This window comes from Paramisgurnus dabryanus, chromosome 3 (genome assembly GCF_030506205.2).
Source record: "Paramisgurnus dabryanus chromosome 3, PD_genome_1.1, whole genome shotgun sequence".
Classification (NCBI taxonomy): Eukaryota; Metazoa; Chordata; class Actinopteri; order Cypriniformes; family Cobitidae; genus Paramisgurnus; species Paramisgurnus dabryanus.
The window spans coordinates 18,310,951-18,334,325 of record NC_133339.1 but is presented as its reverse complement, the minus strand read 5'-3'; the positions used below and the strand labels follow the sequence as shown (position 1 = coordinate 18,334,325).

The following is a 23,375-nucleotide window of genomic DNA, read 5'->3' as shown; positions in this document are numbered from 1 at the left end:
CTCAAAACAACTCTTGCGATTCTTCGACGTCATTCCCTGAACGGTCTGCGCTGCCTCGCGTAAAGTCGAATACGCTGGATGACTCCAATCAAAGATGGCGTCGCGCGGCAACTAAACCCATCAACAACCCAAGGTAATATTTCACAGATTTTTGCAAAATGGCCCATTTATGTCCACCTTAAACGCAGGCATTCCGTGCCATTCCTGCAGTACTGTACACATCTCTATTAAATGCACCGATTATTTGGTTATAACCCAAAACCGGCCTGCGTTTATGTAAGCCGCGGTTCTGTGCGTGCGGGTTTATCCGACAGAGATGCGCCGCACGTCCGCAGCTGCCCGCGTCGCGTCTACATCAGACAGGGAAGAGAGTTGGATGAAGAAGTGAGGGAAAGGGGGTGTGTGAGCGTGTGCATCTTTTCGAAAGTAGGCGGGAAATGGGCAGTAATGAGTTTCGAGGTTGATTTTCTTATTTGTTTTCGGGAAAATGCCAAGCAGCCTTTGTAGTGTTGAGTAAAGCTGTGGCTGTTATAAAGTGTTGCGATGTCTTCCATGCTGATCTGTGAACAGAGTAATGTAACACTTGTGCATGCAACATTTTAGTAACTGAAAGAAACCCTGAATTAGAAGCAACTGAGTCGTTTGCGTTTCTTTTTTGTGTTTGGGTTTTTGTTCTGCAAAAGTTTTCCAATTTTCTGCTTCATGGGAGATTTTTACTTATGAATTATAATGCAATGTTAATTTCAGGTAAGTTTTATTCAGTTTTAATTATTTATAGTTAAGTTTTTTGTTTTAAATTCCTTATTAACCCTGGCTAATTAATTGTCACTCACTGTCAGATCAAAGGTACAAAAGCTGTCACTGAGGCGGTACCCTTTCAAAAAGTACACCTCTGTACTAGCCACATTTATAGTAATGAGAGTTTAATCATAATAATTTTAGGTACACTATGGCAATGCAAAAGGTCAACAATACACCAGAAACATTATTGTAATAAAATAATGGCTAATGTTGCTGTAGCTCAATTGCTGCATTGTGTTATGAGGTTTAAGGTCATTGGTTTGATTTTGTGGGAACACATACTGATAAATACATAAACCTTAAAGGTGCCATAGAATAAAAAAAATAATTTACAGAGGAATAGATGAATAATAACAGCTCTGTACATGGTAATGACATATCATGAGCCTCAACCGTGTTTGTTTCCTCATTTTTATGTAAACCTTGTGCACGCAATTAGTGCTATATGCTAGTGTTTAGGCTGAAGTTCTACTATTGACTTTACAGTTGTTTTGCAGGTCCATACTAAACCCCCCCCACAAACTTACCACTCAGAAACGTCCATTAACAATCTCCAAACAATTAGTTGTTCCTGAAAATTTGTATTTTCGTGTGATACAGGCTCAAACATATAAGGTCTGTTTACTTAATGTGAGCTACTGACATGAGCCGCAGAGCCAGACAGAGCAGAGCTCAACATTAATATTAATGACACTTCCAAATAGGGCAAAAAATAGACCATTTCATTTAAATGATAAATCCTATGGTTGTAAATGGACATTTTGCACTTAAAGGAATAGTCAATTTTCTTAAAAGAAAAATCCAGATAATTTACTAACCACAAAATGTTGATGTCTTTCTTTGTTCAGTCGAGAAGAAATTATGTTTTTTGAGGAAAACATTGCAGGATTTTTCTCATTTTAATGGACTTTAATAGAGCCCAACATTTAATACTTAACTCAACACTTAACAGTTTTTTTTCAACGGAGTTTCAAAGGCTCTAAACGATCCCAAACGAGGCATAAGGGTCTTATCTAGCGAAACGATTGTCATATTTGACAAGAAAAAAAAAATGCTCTTTTAAACCACAACTTTTCGTCTAGGTCCGGTCCAGCGCGACCTAACGTAAATGCGTAGTGACGTAGGGAGGTCACGTGTTACATATATAAGACGCACATTTGCGGACCATTTTAAACAATAAACTGACACAAAGACATTAATTAGTATCAGTTGACATACAACAACGTAGAAACGGTCCTCTTTCAACTCACTTGTAAACACTGGGGCGGAGTTTCGCATTCGTCCTCTGTGACCTCTTGACGTCATGACGTATTACGTGGGGTCACGCTGACGTATAACGACCGGATCTAGAAGAAAAGTTGTGGTTTAAAAGAGCATTTTTTTTTCTTGTCAAAAATTACAATCGTTTCGCTAGATAAGACCCTTATGCCTCGTTTGGGATCATTTAGAGTCCTTTGAAACTCCGTTGAAAAAAACTGTTAAGTGTTGAGTTAAGTATTAAATGTTGGGCTCTATTAAAGTCCATTAAAATGAGAAAAATCCTGCAATGTTTTCCTCAAAAAACATAATTTCTTCTCGACTGAACAAAAGAAAGACATCAACATTTTGGATGACATGGTGGTGAGTAAATTATCTGGATTTTTCTTTTAAGAAAATGGAAAATTCCTTTAATAAAGTTACATACTTTCTATGTTAATATCAAAGAACAATTGAATATTATTTCAATGCATTCTTTGGCACCTTTAAATCCATGTTAGTAGTACTTGCTACACTTACATTTGTCCGTGGCTTGAATTTTTCCCTTTACACATCAGAATTTCCAGAGTAACCGTTCCCACCCGAAGATCCAGGAGTGATGATGGCCTTTGAGGAGATAAAGAAGAAAGGAATGATGGGTAATGATTGAAAACAAGACCTTAAACTGATAAGTACCTTAAAAGGATATTCTGAAATTTTTTTCTCCTCTGTCTGTCCACTTACAGATATTTCGGGGATGGAAGGAGACATTGGTCTTGTTGCGGGTCGCAGTCAGAGGGAGAAGAGGCGGTCGTATAAAGATCTGCTGAGAGAGGAAGAAGAAATCGCAGCGCAGGTGCGCAAAACTTCCAAGAAACCACACAAGGTAACAGCAGGGCAGATAGGGTAACATCACACATCAAGTTGCATCATAATAATAATAATATGTCCACAGTCTTTATGGGACAGAATTTTCATTTCTTGGCTGAACTTTGGTTCGTTGTCTGTAATGGGGTGTACACACCAAACGTGAATTCAACAAATTAACGCGTAATCTCGAGCGAGGAATGCGATGATTAGCGTTTGGTGTGTACGCTGCATTAGTCCAGACTGAGTTTATTTATAGACGCAACTTGATGTTATGTTACCCAGGTAGGTGACATCTGATGTGAGAAGGATTTGGACCTGTATTTGTCCTTCTCAGTCCAGTTGTCAATGGACTTCACTATCATAGATGTAGTTGTAGACTGATGTGTGTGGATTGTTTGCTCACCGACGTTGTTTGGATGAAAATCTACCTGTGTTAATCACCACGGTTGTCTTTCTTCAGGACTCAGATCTTTTCCTTATAGGGACAGATTCTCACAAGAAGAAGAAGAAGCACTTGAGTGATGAATACTACCACAGAGGTGAGGAAGAGTTTTACAGGAAATGTTTGATCTAGTATGCCGCAGCTTTGCCTCACCAGGGCTTTAGTAAAGCTGCTTTTAAAGGAAAACACCACCGTTTTTCAATATTTTACTATGTTTTTACCTCTTTGTACAGCACGTTGTGACTGTTTTAGCATTTAGCCTAGCCCCATTCATTCCATAGGATCCAAACAGGGATGAATTTAGAAGCCACCAAACACTTCCATGTTTTCCCTATTTAAAGACTGTTACATAAGTAGTTACACGAGTAAGTATGGGGGCACAAAATAATATTTTGTGCCACATACCTACTTTTCCTTTAAGACAGCGTCCAGGGGGAAAATGTGTACAATATTTCCTTTAAAGGGATAGTTCACCCAAAATTGAAAATGAACACAAAGGAAGATATTTTAAGCAATGTTTGTAACCAAACCGATTTTGAGCACCATTGACTTCCATAGTATTTTTCTTTCCTACTATGGAAGTCCTACCCTATCTCACGGCAAGATTTTATTACTGTTTTAATATTATTGACACGTTTTTCTGCTGTTTTTTGCATCTCTGGAGCACGAATATCTTTTTCATGCCACCCAACACGCATTTCTATAAATGTTTTTAGTGTCTGTGCCACAAATGTTTCCTTTTATATTTTTTCCTCATCGTTTTTTTACTATATTTAAATTATTTTCGGGGTTAGGGTTAGATTCGGGGTTTGTGTTAGGATGTAATTTTATGTTTTGGTTTCTACATGTTTCATCCGCTTTTAAAACTATTCTCGACTGGAGTTGGGTTTAGAATTGGGGTTTGGGTTCGGAAGTCGCAGAAAGTGATTTTAACCCAAACTCAAGCGACAATGGTAAAAAAAAAAAAGGAAAAAACGATGAGAAAACAAAATATAAAATCACACGATAAAGAAAGTCGTGGCACAGACACGAAAAACCATTTATAGAAATTTGTGCTGGGTGACACGAAAAAGACATTTGTGCTCAAGAGGCAGGAAAACAGTGGAAAATTGTGCCAAAAACATAAATCAAATTTTTTGTGACCAAAACATAAAACAATTTGCACTGACATATCTTAAAATACATCAGTGCCCTTTGTTTTTCCTCAAAATACACAAAAGTAATGTTTTTAGTAAGGCATATTTGTTAAACTAGTTATATTTCCTAATTAAACTAAGGCCTAGTCCTGGCTTAAACTAATCCCTGTTCGGGAAACCACCCCATAGTGTTTTATGCCAAGCTTCCTTAACACCTCAAAGCTGAGCTTTAGTTTATACTCTAAACACACCAAAATCCACACACAATTTGTAATGAATCTTTAATATACATTTAAAAATAAGAAAGTTGGATATCACTTTTGGCAAGTTAAGGCAACTACTGTATTTTGTCTAAAAGCTAAAAACATTTTATAAGGACCTTTAGTTCACAAATGATTTCTGATCATTTCTTAATTTCCCCCACAGATCATCACAGCTCTGGTCAGCCTGCACACAAGAAGAAGCGCAAGTCTTCGGATCACTCGCCTTCCTTATCCTCCTCATCCTCCCACCCGTCCCACTCCACAGACACAGCCATGGGCCTCCTGGAGGCCATCACCTCCCCACTGGCCACAGGCTCTGACCCCGCCCCTCACCTTCAAAAAAAGCCCTCCTACCCCCCTCACGCCTCATCCCACTCCTCCTCCAAAGACCGCAAGCGAGAGGGGGGCTCCAAAAGCGGCCATTTTCACTCCCATTTGCGCCCGCCCGGCTCGTCTTCATCTAAGAAACATTCCTCGAAATCGCTGCTGTTTCATGGAGGAGCGGGGAAAGGCGAGCCGCTGACCCTCTGCGAAGCTGAAGGTCTGAAGATGAAGCTCATCCTTTCCGCAAAGGAGAAGAATGAGGGTGTAATGACAAACGAGGGATTCTCCTTTCCACCTCACACATCTTCCTCATCGTCAGGAGCCGTGGGCCATCATTCATCCTCTGGCTCGAAGAAAGTAGTGATGAAGAAGGAGAAGGATAAAGACAGATCATCCAAGCCTCCAAAGAAGAAACAGCACAGTCGAGAGCCGTTGCCTGTGGTGGGGAAAGAGGTGGAGGTTGTTGGTGAGTGTGAAATTAAAGATGTCACGGTCCTTGAGATGTCTTGAAGATCTTTTGACAGTGTTTGTCATAGAAATTATTAGTGATATATTCAGGTACACAAATCTATACGTAAATGACACAAATTCAGCATCAGATTCAGTTAAGTTATTTTGGAAAAACTTGTTTTAGTTTAGTTACAGTATGTAACTATGCCTCTCTATCGCTATCTCTCTTTGAAACATAAAATTGCAAGTTACTTGCGAAGATAAACTGATGTAACACACAAAATTGTATCTTACAGCTTAAATTAATAAATCATTATCAGTAAGTTAAGGACATATATTTCTAAATTTTGAATCACCTAAGAATGTTGCAACTTTGCATATTTAAATGTGTTATGCTTATGCGCCGCATCAAACGTGTCCTAAGCAGGTTTTTATTTTATTAGGTAATTACGGCGGCTCTTTCGGCGGGGCAAGAGGAGACAGCTCATCGTCTGGAGGCGAACTGGAGGCCGGCGAGCTGGTGATCGACGACTCTTATACGCACCTGTCTAAAAAGAAGAAAAAGAGCAAGAAGAGCAAAAAGAAAAAAGATAAAGAACGAGACCGAGATCGAGAGAAGGGGTCGAGAGAGAAGAAACACAGTAAAGGAGGAGGAAGTGTGGTGAAGAAAAGTCCAGGTGAGATCTGATTGGTTGTTGTCGTGAATATTATAATTAGTCAGGAACCGCAAACACACATCTTTTCTTATACGTTAATTAAAATTATTTTGATATTACACTAACCTAAATTTGTTTTTGTTAATCAGGGGATCAGTCTAGAAGCCACTCCCATTCTCACAGCTCATCCAATCACAGCTCCTCTGGTGGGATGTATGCCATGGCCCCTCCCACTTCATCTCATCTTCATCCTCATCATCATCATCAAAGCATTGAAGTGATGGGCGAGAAAAAGAAAAAGAAAGAGGACAAAGACAGAGAGAAACATGAGAAGGACAAGGTTTGTTTCGTATTGGACTGTACTTTTTAAAGCCACTTGAGTTTTCGTTCATATAATTTACTGGTAATTTTCTGTACTGGATGTTAACAGCCAAAGAAGAAGAACACAACAGCATATCAGGTGTTTTGTAAAGAGTACAGAGTCAATATCAATGCGGAGCAGCCTGGATTAGGTAAATCCTGTTGTTTATAATCATCTGAGCTGTTTCATGATTTTGTGCCCTTTTTGACATTGTTGGGTTAAATTTTTTACTTTTGCCCTCAGTGTTTGGTGAGCTGAGTAAGAAACTTGCGGAGGTGTGGAAACAATTACCTGAGAAAGACAAACTGGTCAGTATTTGTTTGCTAAAAGTAATTTAGTTTTTGGATAGCCTTCTGATCATCTGGCCTTATACACTGAAGGTTTGGAGACAGAAAGCTCAATATCTCCAGCACAAGCAGAATTAAAACTGCAAGCAGTGATGGAAGGGCCCTCACACACCTGACACCGCCACGCCGTGGCATGAGAAGAATTAAAGGGAACAGTAGTAAATAGGCATTTAAGCATGTAAACATAGGTGAACCATTTAAAAGTGTAGTATAATGTGCCACATTTCCTGTTGCTAATTACAAATGACAGCGAGGTAGCATCGTGTAAGATAGCATGAGAGAGAGAGAGAGAGTGAGTGAGCGAGTGTGTGTGTGTATGAGTGACTACATGTAAATATTGGCACGTAGATGTGTTCTGTCCAGGACTCTTATCAATCATGTGAAGTTTGGTACAAATCTGACATTGCATTATCATTGTAAACATGTTACTTCCTGTTACCAGCTGGTGGCGCTATGACCGTAACTGACTATTGGCATCATAAGTGACTATCAGTGATGGGAGTAACGCGTTACTGTAACTCCACTATTTTTTTAAATCAAGTAACGCAATTACAATTACTGAAATTTAAATGAGTTCGTTACGCGCGTGACTCTATTTTGTAAAAAATAGACAAGACATATCTGACGTCGCAGGACTGTAGTTGGCGGCGCAATAATTCATTACACTTCATCATAGCTGACAGTGCATATAGAATGAACATGAAAAATCTAAACGGGACAACATACCTTTGTTTAAAAATTGTGCGCAAGTCATAATCCATCCGGTCTCATGTTTGTAAATTATCTTCACCAAGCAATCGCAGTATGACATCAACTTGCATTTGTAGTCCACAAAGGTAATAAATCTAAGAAATGATCATATATTCTTAGATGTTTACATCGGCTTCATGGAAGAGAACGATCCGCGATTGTTGTTTCCACTAAAATATTCACACTGCGGTGTACACCCGTGTTAAAACTCCATAGTATGTGTGAGCTCGCTTTTAGTTTTAGTTTCAGTCTCTCCGTATCCGAACAAAAAATCCACTCGCTCTGTGTCCATCTGACAAAACAATCCACTCGCTCTGTGTCCGTCCGACAAAACAATCCACGTAGCCTACTCCGTTTTCTGAATAAATATCTTCCTTTAATCCTGTGTATCATTTAAATCCAACAGAAAACAAACAATATATGACCAAAGAGCGCAGTCCCTGTGGCAAGCTTCACAAGCTGTGTTCCAATTCAAGTGCTGCACCCTACTAAGCATGCAATAAAAGGTGAGCACTTGCCCATTCAAGGCGCTCAGAAGTTCGCGAAGAGAACTGAAATGAGACGGTCTAACCTTCGGAGGACCCATAATTTGCCTCATCTGCTGCACACGCATCGTGCCTGTCAGCAGGACACAGCGGAGACGTTTCTAACTTATTAAAATAAATATGAAATCAGAAAAATTATAATTTATTTTAGAAAATTTGACATGTTGACACAATTGTCTCCAAATTTTTAAAGAGACACTACACAATTTTAACACATTTTATATTTTTGTAAACATGCAGAATATTTGTCTAAATGGTCTAAATGATATACATAAATAAACTAAGTTTAAATATTAAGATAATTTCTAACAAAAATATTCAAAGGTTGAATCTAAAGCAAAATAGGCTCTTACAGTATGTGATATATTAGAGTCTTATGTGTAAAATAGCCCATCCATATCATTTTACTGTTTGACTGTTCAGTACTGTTCATATTTACATTTAAAAAGCAGACATAAAAGTAACTTAAAAGTTACTTTTCTAAGTAACTAATTACTTTTGATATACAGTAACCGGTAGAGTAATTCAGTTACTTTTAAAAGAAGTAATTAGTAACTGTAACTAATTACTAATTTTTTAGTAACTTGCCCAACACTGGTGACTATTGACATGTAGATGTGTTCAGTCCAGGACTCTTATTAATCATGTGAAGTTAGGGAAAGATCGGACATTGCATAATCAGTGTAAACATGTCACTTCCTGTTGTCAGCTGGTGGCGCTATAACCATAAGTGACTAATGACATGTAGATGTGTTCAGTCCAGGACTCTTATTAATCATGTGAAGTTTGGGACAGATCAGACATTGGATAATCATTGTAAACATGTCACTTCCTGTTGCCAGCTGGTGGCGCTATAACCATAAGTGACTATTGACATGTAGATGTGTTCAGTCCAGGACTCTTATTAATCATGTGAAGTTTGGGACAGATCAGACATTGGATAATCATTGTAAACATGTCACTTCCTGTTGCCAGCTGGTGGCGCTATAACCATAAGTGACTATTGACATGTAGATGTGTTCAGGTCATGACTCTTAGCAATCATGTGAAGTTTGGGACAGATCGGACACTGTATGCCTGAGTTCCAGCAACCTGTTTCATAGCGAAACATCAAACTTTGGCTGGCCGAAACAGACACAAATTTTAATATAGAATCAAATCCTTCGCAATTTAGCATCACAAAGGCCTTAAGATGACACTCGCCAAATATGATGATGATCCGACGAAAACTGTAGGAGGAGTTAGTTAAAGTATGACTGCTGGAAATGAGAAAAACTGAGCCAAAATCTGAGAAATAATTCAAAATAGCTGACTTCCTGTTTGGTTTAGGGCGTTGCTCCAAGAGACTTTTTTGTAGGGCTTGTAATAATACATGAGCATACCGAAATTCGTACATGTAAGTTAAACACAGTCCAAGGGCTGCTTCATTCAATATTTGAAAGTGGCGCTAAAACATGTTCCTTCAGGTTGCCAGCTGGTGGCGCTATGGCTATAAATGAAAATTGTTATGTAGATGTGTTCAGGTCAGGACTCTTAGCAATCATGTGAAATTTGGGACAGATCGGACACTGTATGCATGAGTTCCAGCAACTTCCTGTTTCATTGGAAAACATCAAACTTTGTCGGGCCAGAACCGACACAAATTTTTACGTAGAGTCAAATCCTTCGCAATTTAGCATCACAAAGGCCTTAAGATGACACTCACCAAATATGAAGATGATCCGACGAAAACTGTAGGAGGAGTTAGTTAAAGTATGACGCCTGGAAATGACAAAAACTGCGCCCAAATCACAAAAATAACTCAGAATAGCTGACTTCCTGTTTGGTTTACGGCTTCGCTCCAAGAGACTTTTTTGTAGGTCTTGTCATGCTACAGACGCGTACCGAATTTCGTAATTGTACGTCAAACACAGTCCGAGGGCTGCTTCGTTGAAAATTTGTAGGTGGCGCTATAGAGCCATTTTCTCACGCCTAATTCTAAAGCATACACCACATGTAAATTTTCATCACTCTTGACATCTGTGCAAAATTTCATGAGTTTTCGAGTATGTTTAGGCCCTCTAAAGTCCCGCTGAAGTCGGAGAAAAAGAAAAATAATAATAACTCCTTGAAGAACAATAGGGTCCTCACACCCCGGTGTGCTCGGGCCCTAATAAAGCTGAAGCCATGACGGTCAAACGAAAAATCTCGACTACATCCGACAGCAAAAGTAAAGGTGAGACCAAAGTAGGGTTGCAACAACTAATCGATAAAAATCGATAATGGAATTCGTTGTCAATGAATTAGGTCTGTGGCACCACCGTCGGACAGCGTGGACATGCGTCTGCTTCATGCAGCTTGAACTGTCAGGCGCTGTTTCCTCAAAATCAGGCATGCTTTCTTTATACATCACAAGCGGGAGCTGCTTCTTCTCACAGTGCAACCAGCTTGTTTAAAAGCAAGGCAGCGTTGCTTGAGCCGCAGTGTTGCCAGGTCCTCTGCCTTTCGTAGTAGTTGTTGTTATTTGGGCTGTGAATATTCATCAGGATGCATTTGGACTAATTTTGAATGGCCATTGGTCTGGTTTTGTTGCGCGGGTCTGGCAACCCTGACAGGACAATGACGGAAGAAAAAGCACAAGTTTTAATTTCGTCCTTTAATATAAGTGAGTTTATATTTGTTTAATTGTTGTTGGGTTTTCATAAAATAGTATTGAACCACAAACTAAGCATCTGCTTTAAAGCAAGGGGAAATCCAGGTTTTTATTACTTTAATAATGCATGTATAACACTTTCATATCATAATAGCTTATTCATTTAGTTAATAACGAATAATGTTAACTCTCATCCTTAGCTGTGTCCCAATTCACAGTCTTTGAAGGTGGCAGCCTCTAAAGTCGCAAAGAGAACTTAAATAAGACCGTCTGGCCTTCGGAGGATCCATAATTTGCGTCACAGCAGAGACGTTTCTGAGTCTGACTTATTAAAATAAATATGGAACCAGAAAAACATACATTTTATTTTAGAAATTATGACATGTTGATGTAGATTAAACTAACCAACCGTATATCAAATTAATCAACCTTAGAAATATACGCAACATAAACAGAATAATATTAATACAAAACATAAATTATAATACTAAAACAGTGACAAGTAATATACACTTTTATTTAATAAATGTTTTCATTGTTTATGAATATGCCTTTTTAATTAAGGCTTAAAATATTCAAAATCAAAAGATTATATTAGTTAATTTTTATTAAGCAGTGTGTGGCTTTGCATTTTTAAAAGTACACTTCTACAGTGAATACCCTAACTTTGTGCCTTATTTATATAGAAAAATTTAATTTAGTAATATTTATGTTTTTATCCGATTAGTCGATTAATCTGAAAAAATAATTGCCAGATTAATCGATTATAAAAATCCTTAGTTGCAGCCCTAGACCAAAGCAATATATTTAAATTATCTTTCGAATTAAAAAAAAATACAACTTTGAATTTCCTGCTGTTCTAATTTAGTATTCCTGTGTATCCTCCTTGATCCAGGCTCCAGTAAAGCTCCTGGTTTAGGGACAGTACTGACCCCACAGAGTCGCTCGGCTCTAGGAATGTCATTGTCTCCCGCTCGGATACCTGACGTTGACCCAATAGATGCAGCTGCTCACCTGCAGCTATTGGGCGAGTCTCTGTCCCTCATTGGACATCGACTCCAGGAAACAGAGGTGATGTAACAATGTTTTTTATGGGTTTTTTTTTTAAGATATTTGACCTGGTGTTTCTTTAGCTCAGTCAGTTGGTTGAGCAATGTGTCATAGGTTTGATCTCAAGAGAACACACATACTGATGTACAGCTTGAATGAACTTTGGATAAAAGTCATTAATGTAAATGTTATGGCTATATTAATGTATATATAATCACAGTGACTTTGTGATCAAAGTTGTTTGTGATCATTTGTACAAGTTGTTGTTTTTTTATATTATTTAAGCAAATTTTTTTCAAATGGGCTATGAATGTTAACCCAGATTATGCAGTGTTATTATACAATTAACTATTTTTTAGCTAGCAGGTGTTAGAAGACCATGCCATACAGATCACAGGAAGTATTTATTATACATATATTTATTATACATATCAATTATTGTCTCTTTTACCTTTAGGGGATGGTAGCGGTCTCTGGCAGTCTTTCTGTTCTTCTGGACTCAATCTTATGTGCTCTTGGTCCATTAACCTGTCTGACAGCTCAGGTCCCACAGCTCAATGGCTGTCCGAGGAACGTCCTGGTGAGATAAACAGTCAACACATGATTTTTTTACAACATTGTCATTTTATTACACTTTGTTATAGTTTACATTTGCAAAACATCAAATGTTATTGTTCATATATAAAGTCCGCCCTGTCCTGACCTCACCTCACTTTCCCTTTAACAGTCAAATACTCTGGATAACATTGCTTACATAATGCCTGGACTATGAATCTCTGTACCTGGACTTACATAGGACTGAATTGCATATGGATGTCACATTTCTAAAGCTCCAACTGAGGACTGAGGTTACTTTTTTATGTTTCCTGATCATGGTCAAACAAAACAATTAACGTGTTTAAAAAAAAACTATTTCAAATGTTAGTCATTTTTTATTGTTGTAAAAATATTTTTTTAAAGAACATTTTTGAAGGTTGACTTTTATGTTTTAGGTCTCCAAGTTACAGTGTTGCTGTTTGTGCGTGCGTGCGTGCGTGTGTGTGTGTGAGTGTGTGTGCATGTGCATGGTCAAATATTTGTGAACTTATGTTGTCATGTCCAAATATGTGCAGTTTCATTTTAGGACCAAATGTTTTTATTTCCTAATTTAATATCGAGTTAATTTATACCAACCATGTCATACTTTCGTCATATTGCGTTTTCGATGTAAATGTAATATTAAAGTTTTAATGTTTTTTAGCATGTTTACAGGAAAAGCATGTATAAAACTACTTTAAAAGTGCACTAAGTATGTTCCTTATAAAATAAATGAATGGCACTTCTGACAAATATGCTTATAATGGGACTTCATAGTGACTATACTGAGATTGCCCCCCTACACAAACACTTGAACTTTTTCTAACAAACTACTTATTGCACTTTTAAAGGTGTGGCCATGTTAAACAAGTGATCATTAGTTTTAGATGATGAAAATTGTATAATATATTTGTTCACATTTTCATCAGCTTATTTGAAAAACAAAAAAGTATTTTCATGAAAGTGCAAAGGTCTTGTTGAATGGGCTTGTTTTATACAATGAAAAAAATTAAAAGCTTTTATGAATATAAATCACAAAAAGTTATAATTGTTTTTGCATTAGGATCAATGTTGTTAAACCTTAGTCGAAAATGTTTGATACAATGCTATGACATTAAGGGGCTTTTCCCCAAACAGGGCTTAAGCTTAGTCCCAGACTAAAATGCATGTTTAAGCTGCCTTAATTTAAAAAAATCTTGCACTCGCATATTTTAACATCTATCAAGTGTCATTGTTTTGTCTCAGGATGCACACACCAGTATTGTATTTTTTAGTAAGTATGTTTGTAAAAAAAAATCCTAATATAACTTAGGCTTAGTTCTTGTGTTGCAACCCATAAAAAATGTTTCTATCCCAAAGCTGTAACCTTCCCCCTACATACATTTTTATTTTGGAGACACACCCATAAGAAAGAGGTGTGTTTGAAAAATAGAGGGCGGTTATTTTACAGCATCACATGTTCACACATAACCAGTAGGCTTGTTCGATCCGCAAGAACTGACAAGCGGATGACGTAAAAGTACCGCGAGAACGAGTCGAAATTAGACGTCTCTGTACGATTTCTCGAATCGCTCTCGCGGTACTTTGACGTCATCCGCTTGCCATTCTTGCTGCGCCACATGAAGTCGAACAATTGTTTTGACTATAAGGCAGTCAAACAGGAAGTACAGACAGTGAAACACATACCAGACTCGCTCATAAGCACCAGTTAAACAAGAGAGATCAGTATCTACCGCTCTCTATTAAAGGTATGATTTTAAGCTACAGTTTTTATTTAGCTTTAACGTAATCTAAGGTAGCTGACGTTATCAGTTGTTACACAAACTGTTTCATTGTGCTGAACTGCTGACTAATGTTTGATTGCTAATGTTTAGGTTGTAAGTAAACCAACTTGTCAAGAGATTTGTGAGATGTAAGTTTGTGTGCTGAAATGAATTAAGTCCTCCATTTCTCCTCTGATTCTGATTCACTTTCCCATTAGAATTGCAGTAAAATTGTTTTAAGGGTTACTAAAGCAAACCTGCAAGCTTGCATTGTTGTTACTTAAGTTATTAATGTGTCAGCAATCTTGCTGTTATATTTTGTTGTTGACTCTTAAGTGCAGATCATGGAGGGAGGTGTGACACAAGATATTCATCAGGAAGATGAAGAAAGACAATTAAACGATGATGATGATGATGATGGACAGACAGACCCACACAATAGAGGTTTGAATTTACTTTTAGTTTTTATGGTTTCCAACATGCAAAAAATATACTTTAGTATTTACTATAGTTGTTATCATACTATATGGTGTTTTCAAACAATACCATAGTGAATTGTAAATTAAACTACAATACGTACAATAGTTAATACTACAGTAATGCTACAGAATATTGTAGTATACATCAACAAAATGTAGTAATTACTGTAATATACAGGTTTAGTACAATCATAATAACCAAAAATTTACTGTGTGGTCTTCTTACCACAGTACTATAGTTTAACCAGGATATTTGTGTTTAACCAGTGGTTATACAATTGATAATCAATATGCCAAGAAACATACACTAACACTTTCACTTTAATAAAACCATGGTTAATACCTTGGTTCGTGTGGTTTTCATGTACCATCATGGTATTTCATGGTGATAATGTTAACCATCACAGTTTTGCGAGGATGGCTTAAAGCAACACTCTTAAAAAGACTTTGTCGTGCCAGATATTTATAATTTTATTTTAATGTGAAATATAAAAAATAATATATTATAGTTATAATAAATTAAAGAGTTGTTTAGTGTACTGCAGACCTGCAAAATGTGTTTATTATTGCAGTTTGAAGTGTTTTATTAGATGTAGACTGAATTCAGGTCAATTTGGACAATGTTTTTATAAGGTTGAAACGTGTCATTTGACCTGAATTCACCCAACACACCGTTTCAGCAACATGAATCATTACGTCACACATCAGATGTCATGCACGCGTTCAGTCTGAAGGTGGCGGTGTTGCATCAAAATGTGTGGCGCAAAACGAATAATAATCGCTTACAGAAAATCAAATCATTTTAATTATTAAAAAAAGGGATTATTACACATATACATATACTTTTGTGCCTAGTATGGATATCCTATAAAATGTTGTTTTAATTATTTGGAAAAACTACATTTTTTAGGTGATGGATTTGCTTTTCTGCTGTATCACTTCATTCATATTGATATTAAGGCTATCAAGTATTTATCATATCATATATACATTATTTGTTTGAAAATATCCCAAATATATCCCAAATATGAAAATAGGCGATATAAATCAATTTGCGATTTGAACTTTTTATGGATTTGTCATATTATTTATTTACTCTAAATTAAAAAAAAAAATTATGGAAGCATGCATCTTTTTCTTGATCAAACACTTTAGTAAATAATAGGAAAATTATATAAAACATTTAGTAATGATTTAATAATTATTAGTAATAATTTAAATAATATATAACAGTAAGTGTTTCCAATTGTCTTTTATATGTTTAATAAAAACAAGAGCATCTTAACGCAAAACAGAGGAGAAAGCAAGTAGTTTTGAGTACAGTAATTTCCTGTATGTGAAGTGTTATTCAAATGTAAAACCAAGCTCAAAATATTTTAGTGCAATTGACAGTGGGCAAAATACATTGTAAGAATAATTTGCCACACAAATGCCATGTTTTAATATTAAGTATTTGTGATAAAACAACAAATCTTTAATAATTATATTTGAAAAGTAAAAAAAAAACTTTTACCTATATAAAACCCTGTAAAACTCCATAGGGCATGTATATGGTTGTTTGCATTTGTCTTTACAATTGTAGAACAAAAAGTCAGCAAACATATTATAATAGTATTGTTGGGTATCGTTGTATCTCATGTCTGTCTTTAATAACTCTCTGTTACTGTCTGTGGTCTCAGCGCTGACGCTGGTACTGCTCGGCTCAGCGGGTGCTGGGAAAAGCACTGTGGTTGATGCCATTCTGGGCGCCCCGTCTGACTGCAGCACAGCAGTCACCTCTGATTTTGAGAAGAGACGTGTGACTGTTTCAGGAAGACAGGTGAGCTTATATCTTACTTCAAACTCCATCAGAGCCCATCTTTATTAAGCCAACTCTTCAATATTCAATCATGAATTTGTTTTAATTTGTAAAAATTGTTACTGTAGTTTTACTAGTAAAGTATAGCGCTGGCAACACAAAAGTCATGGGTTTGATCTCCAGGGAACACAGATACGGATTAAAAAATATGTAGAGTATAGATTAAATGCAGTCACTTTGAATAGAGCATTTGACAAATGCTTAAATGTAAAATTTCATGTGTGTATGAATAGCAGAAATTATGTTTTATGTGTCATTTTATCAATATATTCACATCATATTATAACCCATATACAGTATATTTACCCTTAACTATTTATTGGTTGCTAAAATGTTTAAACATTTATTAAAGTCTCTTTAAAATTGAATAGTTTATAATTTTTATTGTACTGTGGTTGGATTCTGATATCAGAGTGGCTGAGCTTATCTTTTTAAAACGGCAAATAAATGCACAATTGTGAATGCAAATAAATGCAAATAGCACTGTGTTGTGTTAGGCCAAAAACAACATCCCTTAACAATGAATAGGAGTGCATTGAATATAATATTCAAACATAAAATGTCTCAATGCAATCATATTATATCATAGTTAATAATAAAGGCCCTTTTTTATAACAATGTGTACACAGGTGACTATAATAGACACACCTGAGTGTCTGTGCACAGAGCGACCCGCCGAAGAAGTCAGACGTCAGTTTTCACTCTGCGCTGCTTTATCGGCCCCGGGGCTCCATGCATTCCTGCTCTGCGTCCCTGTGCACCGCCCCAGTAACCTGGAGCTCCAAATTTTAGAAACCATCGAGAAGGTGTTTGGCTCTGAAGCTGTCAGTAAACACGCAATGGTGCTCTTCACTCACATGGACCGACTGTCTGCGGATGTTTCTCTGGATGAGTATCTCAATACTCAACGAGCAGATCTGCTGGAGCTCGTAGAGAAATGTGCGGGTCGCCACCACCCGTTAATGGGAACGGATACAGAGGAGCTTCTTGGAAAGGTGGAGCAGATGGTGAAAGAAAGCGGGAATGAGATTTACACCTGTCCTCTTTTACAAGAAGCCGAGAGGAGAGTGAGAGAGAAAGAGGAGGAGATCTTGAAAAACAGAAGAGAAAGAGGAGAAGACGAGGCGGAGGGAGTCAGGGCTGAAGCGGAGAGAAGCGTGGATGATCTGATGGTTCAGGGTATTACCGATTTATGCCTCTCCACCCCAAACCCCACGTTCATACTATGGTTATGGGACACTTTGGTCGAGTGGCTCATGTGGCTCCCAAACAACGTGAGGGGCAGCGCTTTACTGGGGTCGTTTGTGGGGTTGTTTGTCGGGGGGCCACTAGGAGGGGCCATGGGTGCAACAGTTGGCTCTGTGGCTACAGAAGTGGGTAGACGGAAACGAAAGACAAACTAAGTGCTTGGTAACAGCTTCTTTTAACTTTCATTTTCAAGTCGCTGATTAAATAATTCTTCAAAGAGATCAGTAGTTCTGCTACATTTAAATAGGAATACATGAATATTTATCCAAATCCAAGAAATACACACTCTGAAAATGCTGGGTTACTTTCAACCCAGCGTTGGGCCAAAAAGGGACGAATCCATCCTGTTGGGTTGTAATTTAACCTATGCTGGGTTATTTCAACCGTAAATGCAGAGTTTGTTTTAATGGGTCAAATATAAATTATTTCTGGGTAAATTTAACCCAACAACTAGGTTTGTCCCTTTTTGACCCAAAAAAATAAATAACACAGCATTTATTTTGTATTACAAACTATACACTATGAGCAAGATGTTCGGATAATAATTTAATTATCTTAATAAATGCTGGGTTGTTTTAAGCCATAGTTGGGTCAAATATGGAAAAACCCAACTGTTATAGTTATAGATAACTCTAACTCTTATAAATAACTTTAGGTTGAAATAAACCCAACAGTTGGGTTCAGCCAAATTTGACCTAACTATGGGTTAAAATAACCCAACTTGGTTCATCTTAAAAAAGTAATTTACCTGGTTGCCTTAAAATTTTGAGTTAATTTAACTTAGTTGACGCAACAATTTTTCTTCTTTAAAGGAAAACACCACCGTTTTTCAATATTGTACTGTTCTTACCTCAACTTAGCCGAATTAATACATACCTATCTTTTTTCAATGCGTGCACTTTTAATCTTTGAACAGCGCATCGTGAATGTGTTAGCATTTAGCCTAGCCCCATTCATTCATATGGCTCCAAACAGGGATGAATTTAGAAGCCACCCAACACTTCAATGTTTTTCCTATTGTTACATGAGTATAGTGGCACAAAATAAAACTTTTGTTTGGATCCTAAGGAATGAATGGGGTTAGGCTAAATGCTAACACATTCACAAGGCGCTGTACAAAGATTAAGTTCACGCATTGAAAAAAGATAGGTATGTATTCTTTCATCTAAGTTGAGGTAAGAACGTGGTAAAATATTGAAAAATGGTGGTGTTTTCCTTTAAACAACTTTTTTTTAAGTCACCTAATATTTTTAAGTTGAAAATTTTTTAAAGCAACCAGATAACTTACACTTTTAAGTTGAACCAACAAATCTATTTTTACAGTGCATATATATATATATATATATATATATATTTAGCTTATGGATTAGAAAGGTTTCGAATTTCGTGAGAAACAAAAAATGTGTCTAGTTTGTCTGAGGCGTATGCAACTTGCATTAAATTAAATTATTTGAAATTAAAACTATTTGAATGAAATTAAACCTGTTTGAATGTGCATTAGCTACTGATAATGCTTTTGAATGTTACTTGAAAGTTACTATGAAGTGTTACCAAACATTCAAGTGATCTTACAGCTTAGTATCAAAACATATAAGGTCTGATGATCAAAGGGAAGAGGTTACAAGTGTCTTTTAATATGTTTGAAGACAAAGCTTTCTGCCTTTAAAAAACTATAACCTTATATATTATACATACAGTACTGTGCAAAAGTCTTAGGCCACCACAAGACTTGTTGTTTTAGAAGTTTTAATGTCCATCCATATTTATTTTTCAATCTATTTTATTAAGATACAAACAGAAAATACAGGAAATATGTACAAAAAAATTAAAAAATAAATATTCAGTACTAAATGTCTTCTTTAGGCATCGTCTGTGTTTAGTGTGTCCTCTATTGGCACTAAACACATCTTGAGCGTTTTTGAGCAGAATTAAGTTAAAAGACTAATTTCTTTAAAATTAGAAATTAGGATTTAATTGTATTTAGGTTTAAGAGATCCTGCAGTTTCCTGCTATTGCTCAAGTGAAAGGGGAGTTTACCCTAAAAACTTGACACATCAGTTTACATTTTTATACTGTTTTAACACTATACACACATTTCCTGTATTTTCTGGTTGTATTCTATTAAAGAGACTGAGAAACAATTATATATGATTACTATAACATTGCAAAAACAACAAATCTAATTCTGGCATGGTGGCCTAAGACTTTTGCACAGATTATATGGGACTCAGATGCAAAAGCTGCTAAACGCACCATCCATCAAAACTGAGATAATGAAATTAACTGAATGCTCTCGACATTTATTATACATTCATCAAATACTTTCACTTCAAATGCCCTTAATCCTGGCCTCAGGTCATTCAGTAATAACTAAGAATTTACGAAAACATATCAGACGCATTTAGAGGGTTTTGCATTTGAGCTCTTCATATGATTGTCTTTGAGTTTGAAAAACATCTATTCACAAGCACTTTGAAGCCACTGAGTGAAGATCGCTGTCTTACCACTGATACAAAACAGCTTCGAACAAGTCAAAATTACTTCCAGCATCACTACAAATTTAAGAAGCACCTCAACTGGAAACACACTGTAAAGGAAGAGTTTGTTTGCATGCTGTCTAAATTATTCACTGTATTTGTCCATAACAATGTTTGTATTAGGACACAGCTGCTGGCACAAACACACGCTTCACATTTCCAGACATCCTTCAAAGTGATTATAAGTTTAATAACTTTCATACACTGTTTTCTTCAATATGCCACATTTTCCGTTTATTGGTTTGAAGATCAAATGTTTCTGCAGATGTTCAGAAAAATAAAGCAGTCCGATGGAAATATTTACTAATAGTGTGAAAAATCGGCTCTGGGTTTTATTTACGCACAGATTTGGAGTTGCACTGCAATCATCACTTTCTTTAATTAAACATAAGAACTTCAAATTAAAATAGCTCAGACGTTGTCAGCATGCATGAATTTGATTATTTCTGTAAAATAAACTGATTGGTTTTGATAATTTGTGACCCCGTCTGTGAAATCCAGGCTAAGGTCTCAATCTAATTGTAATATTATGATTTCAATCTGTGACATGACCTTACTCAGTCAATATGAAATATATCAAAGTTATGTTTTTACAGAACAATCATTACATTATGTTTCATTATTGTATGTTGAAAAAAGTAAACTATGACTTTAGCAGGGTTTTTACAGACTGGGTCACTTTTTTATTAATATATATTAAACATATGATCAGATATGAGATGCACGCAGACAAATGCTGACAACGTTCGTCATATTCACTTTCAGAAGCATACATTTTTTTGTTCATTATGAACAATACATTTTAAATTTTTTTACATCAACATTTTATCATTTAAAGCCTGAAAACTTCCTTATGCAATGTTTTGCATGAAAATTAGCTTTTTTAATGACTTTTGCTTTGATGTATCTAGTGCAATGACATGGCTGAATTGTCCAAATGCTTTATCGAACCCCATTATTCCTTTATAAACTGTATCACAAATTGCCTGTCATCACGTTTCAGTATAAGCATGTTTTTTGCATCAGTATAATATCAGTTTGTACTGTCAACCGAAGCTAAAACAAAGATTTACAATCTGTCTGTAGGTTTACCGTAGCTATTAAAACCACAGGAGAACAGGATCTGTGAAAATATAATGTAAAAAAAAAATTGTATTGTAATGTAAAAAAGACATCAAGACAGACAAATGCAGAGATGTCTCTCTTACACTGTTTTGCAAGAGCAGGTTTCTGGTTTTGACAATGACATAAGTGATAGTCTGCTAAAGCCATCCATCAAAAAAACCCATCCCTGTATTTCTGCCTTCAGTACAGCAAGGCGTTTCCTTATGTGGGTGGTCCGGCCCGAGAGAGAAAGAGAGAGCGAGAGAGTTTGTGAAGCCTGCTCTCACGTTTCTAAGGACAGCACAAGAAGCAAAGAATAAAAGCATGGAGCGAGGGGTAAAGCGCTTGCTGGGGGACGAGCATCTGTTTTCCAGATGTGGCCTTTGCAGTTGTTTGAAACAGGAAAAAAGAACATTTAAAAAATAAAGGAAAATTGGTGCTAAACAGATTTTTATTGTCAGGGATTACGGATGTAATGCTGTATAGATTACAGTATGGCAAGCTGTGCATGACTCAGCCGGTACTGTATATTTTTTCCCTAGATCTATCTCGAGGAAGGGCTCAGTAATGATGAAGTGCGCTCCCCTGCGTACTTGGACTTGCGCGTAACGTGTTTAAAAAGGAACACCTGTCCAAATATTATTCTGTCCTATTGGACATGCGTCTGGAAGAGGACAAAGCGATGAGAAAATGAGGGGAAATGTTGGAGAGGTGCAAAAGGAGCAATGGAAAGAATGAAAAGGAGGAGACTATGGATTAATATATACAAAAAAACATTAAGTATGGAATGAAAATCAAAATAATATAAAAATTGTGCAAGATGTTTTTTAGTGTCCTCCTTCAACATCATATGTGTATTGGGGGGTTTCTTTAACTTTGGACACTTACACCTACCAGGGGTTTGTTTTTAGTTCAAACCTACAGATTTGTATATGAAGGTCATGACACACTAAACATTTCAAAAACGTGTGCCTGATTTTTTAAATGCTTTAATGCTGATTTTACACTTTAAGACTTTTATTTTGCAAATGTACATTTTTAGGTTGCAACCTTACAATAAGGTTTTATTTAACATTAGTAAATGCTTTAGCTAATATAAAATGAACAAAACACTGTTAAAAGGGGTACTTTCTTTTTGGACAGCTTTTACATTTATTTTAGTCTAGGACTAATCTCTCTCTGGGAAACCGCCCCTAAGTGTTAGTACTGCCTTAAAATTGTGAGTTTATTCAACTTAAAAATTTTAGTTATAACTTTTATTTTGAGTTTACAAATATTTTTTAAGTTGATTTAACTCAAATTTGTAAGGCAGTACCAACACTTACTTTTTTTAAGTTGAACCAAGAAATCAATTTTAATCTTTGTTTATGCCAATACAATTGTTCATGCCAGTTCAACTAATGTTAAGAGTTACAACTTGAGATTTAATATGATAAAGTAATATTAAAAAAATGCTCAATCACTGTAAAAAAGTTAATAATGACTTCACTTAAAAAAAATTATTCATTCAATTTACTACGGTTAGTGGTCGCAATTAATTTATTTAAGCTACGTTTAAACAAAAAAATTTGAAAAACAAAACAAAAGACTTTTGTTTAAATGTAGCTTAAATAAATTGATTGCAACCACTTACCTTAAAAAATTGAGTAAATTGAATTAATAATTTTTTTCAGTGTTGGTTTTGCAAGTCAACCTACTATTTAAAAATGTTGCTTAAGCTGACATAAAAATATGTGTTGATTTGATTAAAATGTTGCACATTTTTTTACAGTGAATATTGTTCATTGTTAATTCTAATGCATTAACAAATGTCAACAAATACAATTTATTGTGTTATCTATTTTTAAAAAATGTAATGATTTAAACCGAAAGATGCTTTATAGATATTTTTAGGTCATTAATATTCTGAAAAAAAAAAGGTCCACAAGTTCCACAGCCATGAACACA

At 36.1% G+C, this 23,375-nt stretch overlaps 2 protein-coding genes and 1 long non-coding RNA gene across 8 annotated transcripts in view; 2 read left to right on the top strand and 1 right to left on the bottom strand.

Annotated features, from left to right (window-relative positions):
* The first annotated feature begins 64 nt into the window (after positions 1 to 64).
* On the top strand, positions 65 to 13,626 carry hmgxb4a (HMG box domain containing 4a). 3 transcript variants are annotated; one of them, XM_073813859.1, is made up of 14 exons: positions 65 to 133; positions 2,616 to 2,696; positions 2,784 to 2,893; positions 3,368 to 3,446; positions 4,912 to 5,538; positions 5,966 to 6,199; positions 6,328 to 6,518; positions 6,609 to 6,690; positions 6,783 to 6,847; positions 6,920 to 6,961; positions 10,336 to 10,396; positions 11,709 to 11,884; positions 12,321 to 12,443; positions 12,591 to 13,626. In XM_073813859.1, exons 2-14 carry the CDS (start codon positions 2,657 to 2,659, stop codon positions 12,633 to 12,635), a joined length of 1,875 nt encoding a protein of 624 aa, XP_073669960.1. In that variant the 5' UTR covers positions 65 to 133; positions 2,616 to 2,656; the 3' UTR covers positions 12,636 to 13,626. The 3 variants fall into 3 exon arrangements, with proteins under 3 accessions (XP_073669960.1, XP_073669958.1, XP_073669959.1); XM_073813857.1 differs by having other exon boundaries at positions 2,784 to 2,923; XM_073813858.1 differs by lacking the exon at positions 65 to 133 and adding an exon at positions 198 to 747 and having other exon boundaries at positions 2,784 to 2,923.
* The window catches only part of LOC135768632 (uncharacterized), an 84,221-nt gene continuing 66,226 nt past the window's right edge, over positions 5,381 to 23,375 (bottom strand). Inside the window, exons 3-4 of one of the 2 annotated variants that reach the window (XR_012336341.1) lie at positions 12,315 to 12,440; positions 5,381 to 5,508 (exon numbers count right to left, since the gene is read on the bottom strand). This is a non-coding gene — a long non-coding RNA (uncharacterized lncRNA). Of the gene's footprint in view, positions 5,509 to 6,306; positions 6,430 to 12,314; positions 12,441 to 23,375 lie in introns of those variants that run through there. The other variant, XR_012336342.1, reaches the window with a different exon arrangement.
* On the top strand, positions 14,092 to 20,627 carry LOC135734019 (GTPase IMAP family member 4). 3 transcript variants are annotated; one of them, XM_065252910.2, is made up of 5 exons: positions 14,111 to 14,187; positions 14,314 to 14,351; positions 14,539 to 14,646; positions 16,361 to 16,500; positions 17,169 to 20,627. In XM_065252910.2, exons 3-5 carry the CDS (start codon positions 14,547 to 14,549, stop codon positions 17,940 to 17,942), a joined length of 1,014 nt encoding a protein of 337 aa, XP_065108982.1. In that variant the 5' UTR covers positions 14,111 to 14,187; positions 14,314 to 14,351; positions 14,539 to 14,546; the 3' UTR covers positions 17,943 to 20,627. The 3 variants fall into 3 exon arrangements, with proteins under 3 accessions (XP_065108980.1, XP_065108981.1, XP_065108982.1); XM_065252908.2 differs by lacking the exon at positions 14,314 to 14,351 and having other exon boundaries at positions 14,092 to 14,187; XM_065252909.2 differs by lacking the exon at positions 14,314 to 14,351 and having other exon boundaries at positions 14,098 to 14,187; positions 14,544 to 14,646.

Coding starts and splice junctions, on each gene's coding strand:
- hmgxb4a (XM_073813857.1), top strand. CDS start 2,657: ATGATGGCCTTTGAGGAGATAAAGAAGAAAGGAATGATGG. Junction 3,447..4,911: donor TGATGAATACTACCACAGAG/GTGAGGAAGAGT, acceptor TTTCCCCCACAG/ATCATCACAGCTCTGGTCAG. Junction 6,200..6,327: donor TGTGGTGAAGAAAAGTCCAG/GTGAGATCTGAT, acceptor TTTGTTAATCAG/GGGATCAGTCTAGAAGCCAC.
- LOC135734019 (XM_065252908.2), top strand. CDS start 14,547: ATGGAGGGAGGTGTGACACAAGATATTCATCAGGAAGATGAAGAAAGA. Junction 14,647..16,360: donor GACAGACCCACACAATAGAG/GTTTGAATTTAC, acceptor CTGTGGTCTCAG/CGCTGACGCTGGTACTGCTC. Junction 16,501..17,168: donor TGACTGTTTCAGGAAGACAG/GTGAGCTTATAT, acceptor ATGTGTACACAG/GTGACTATAATAGACACACC.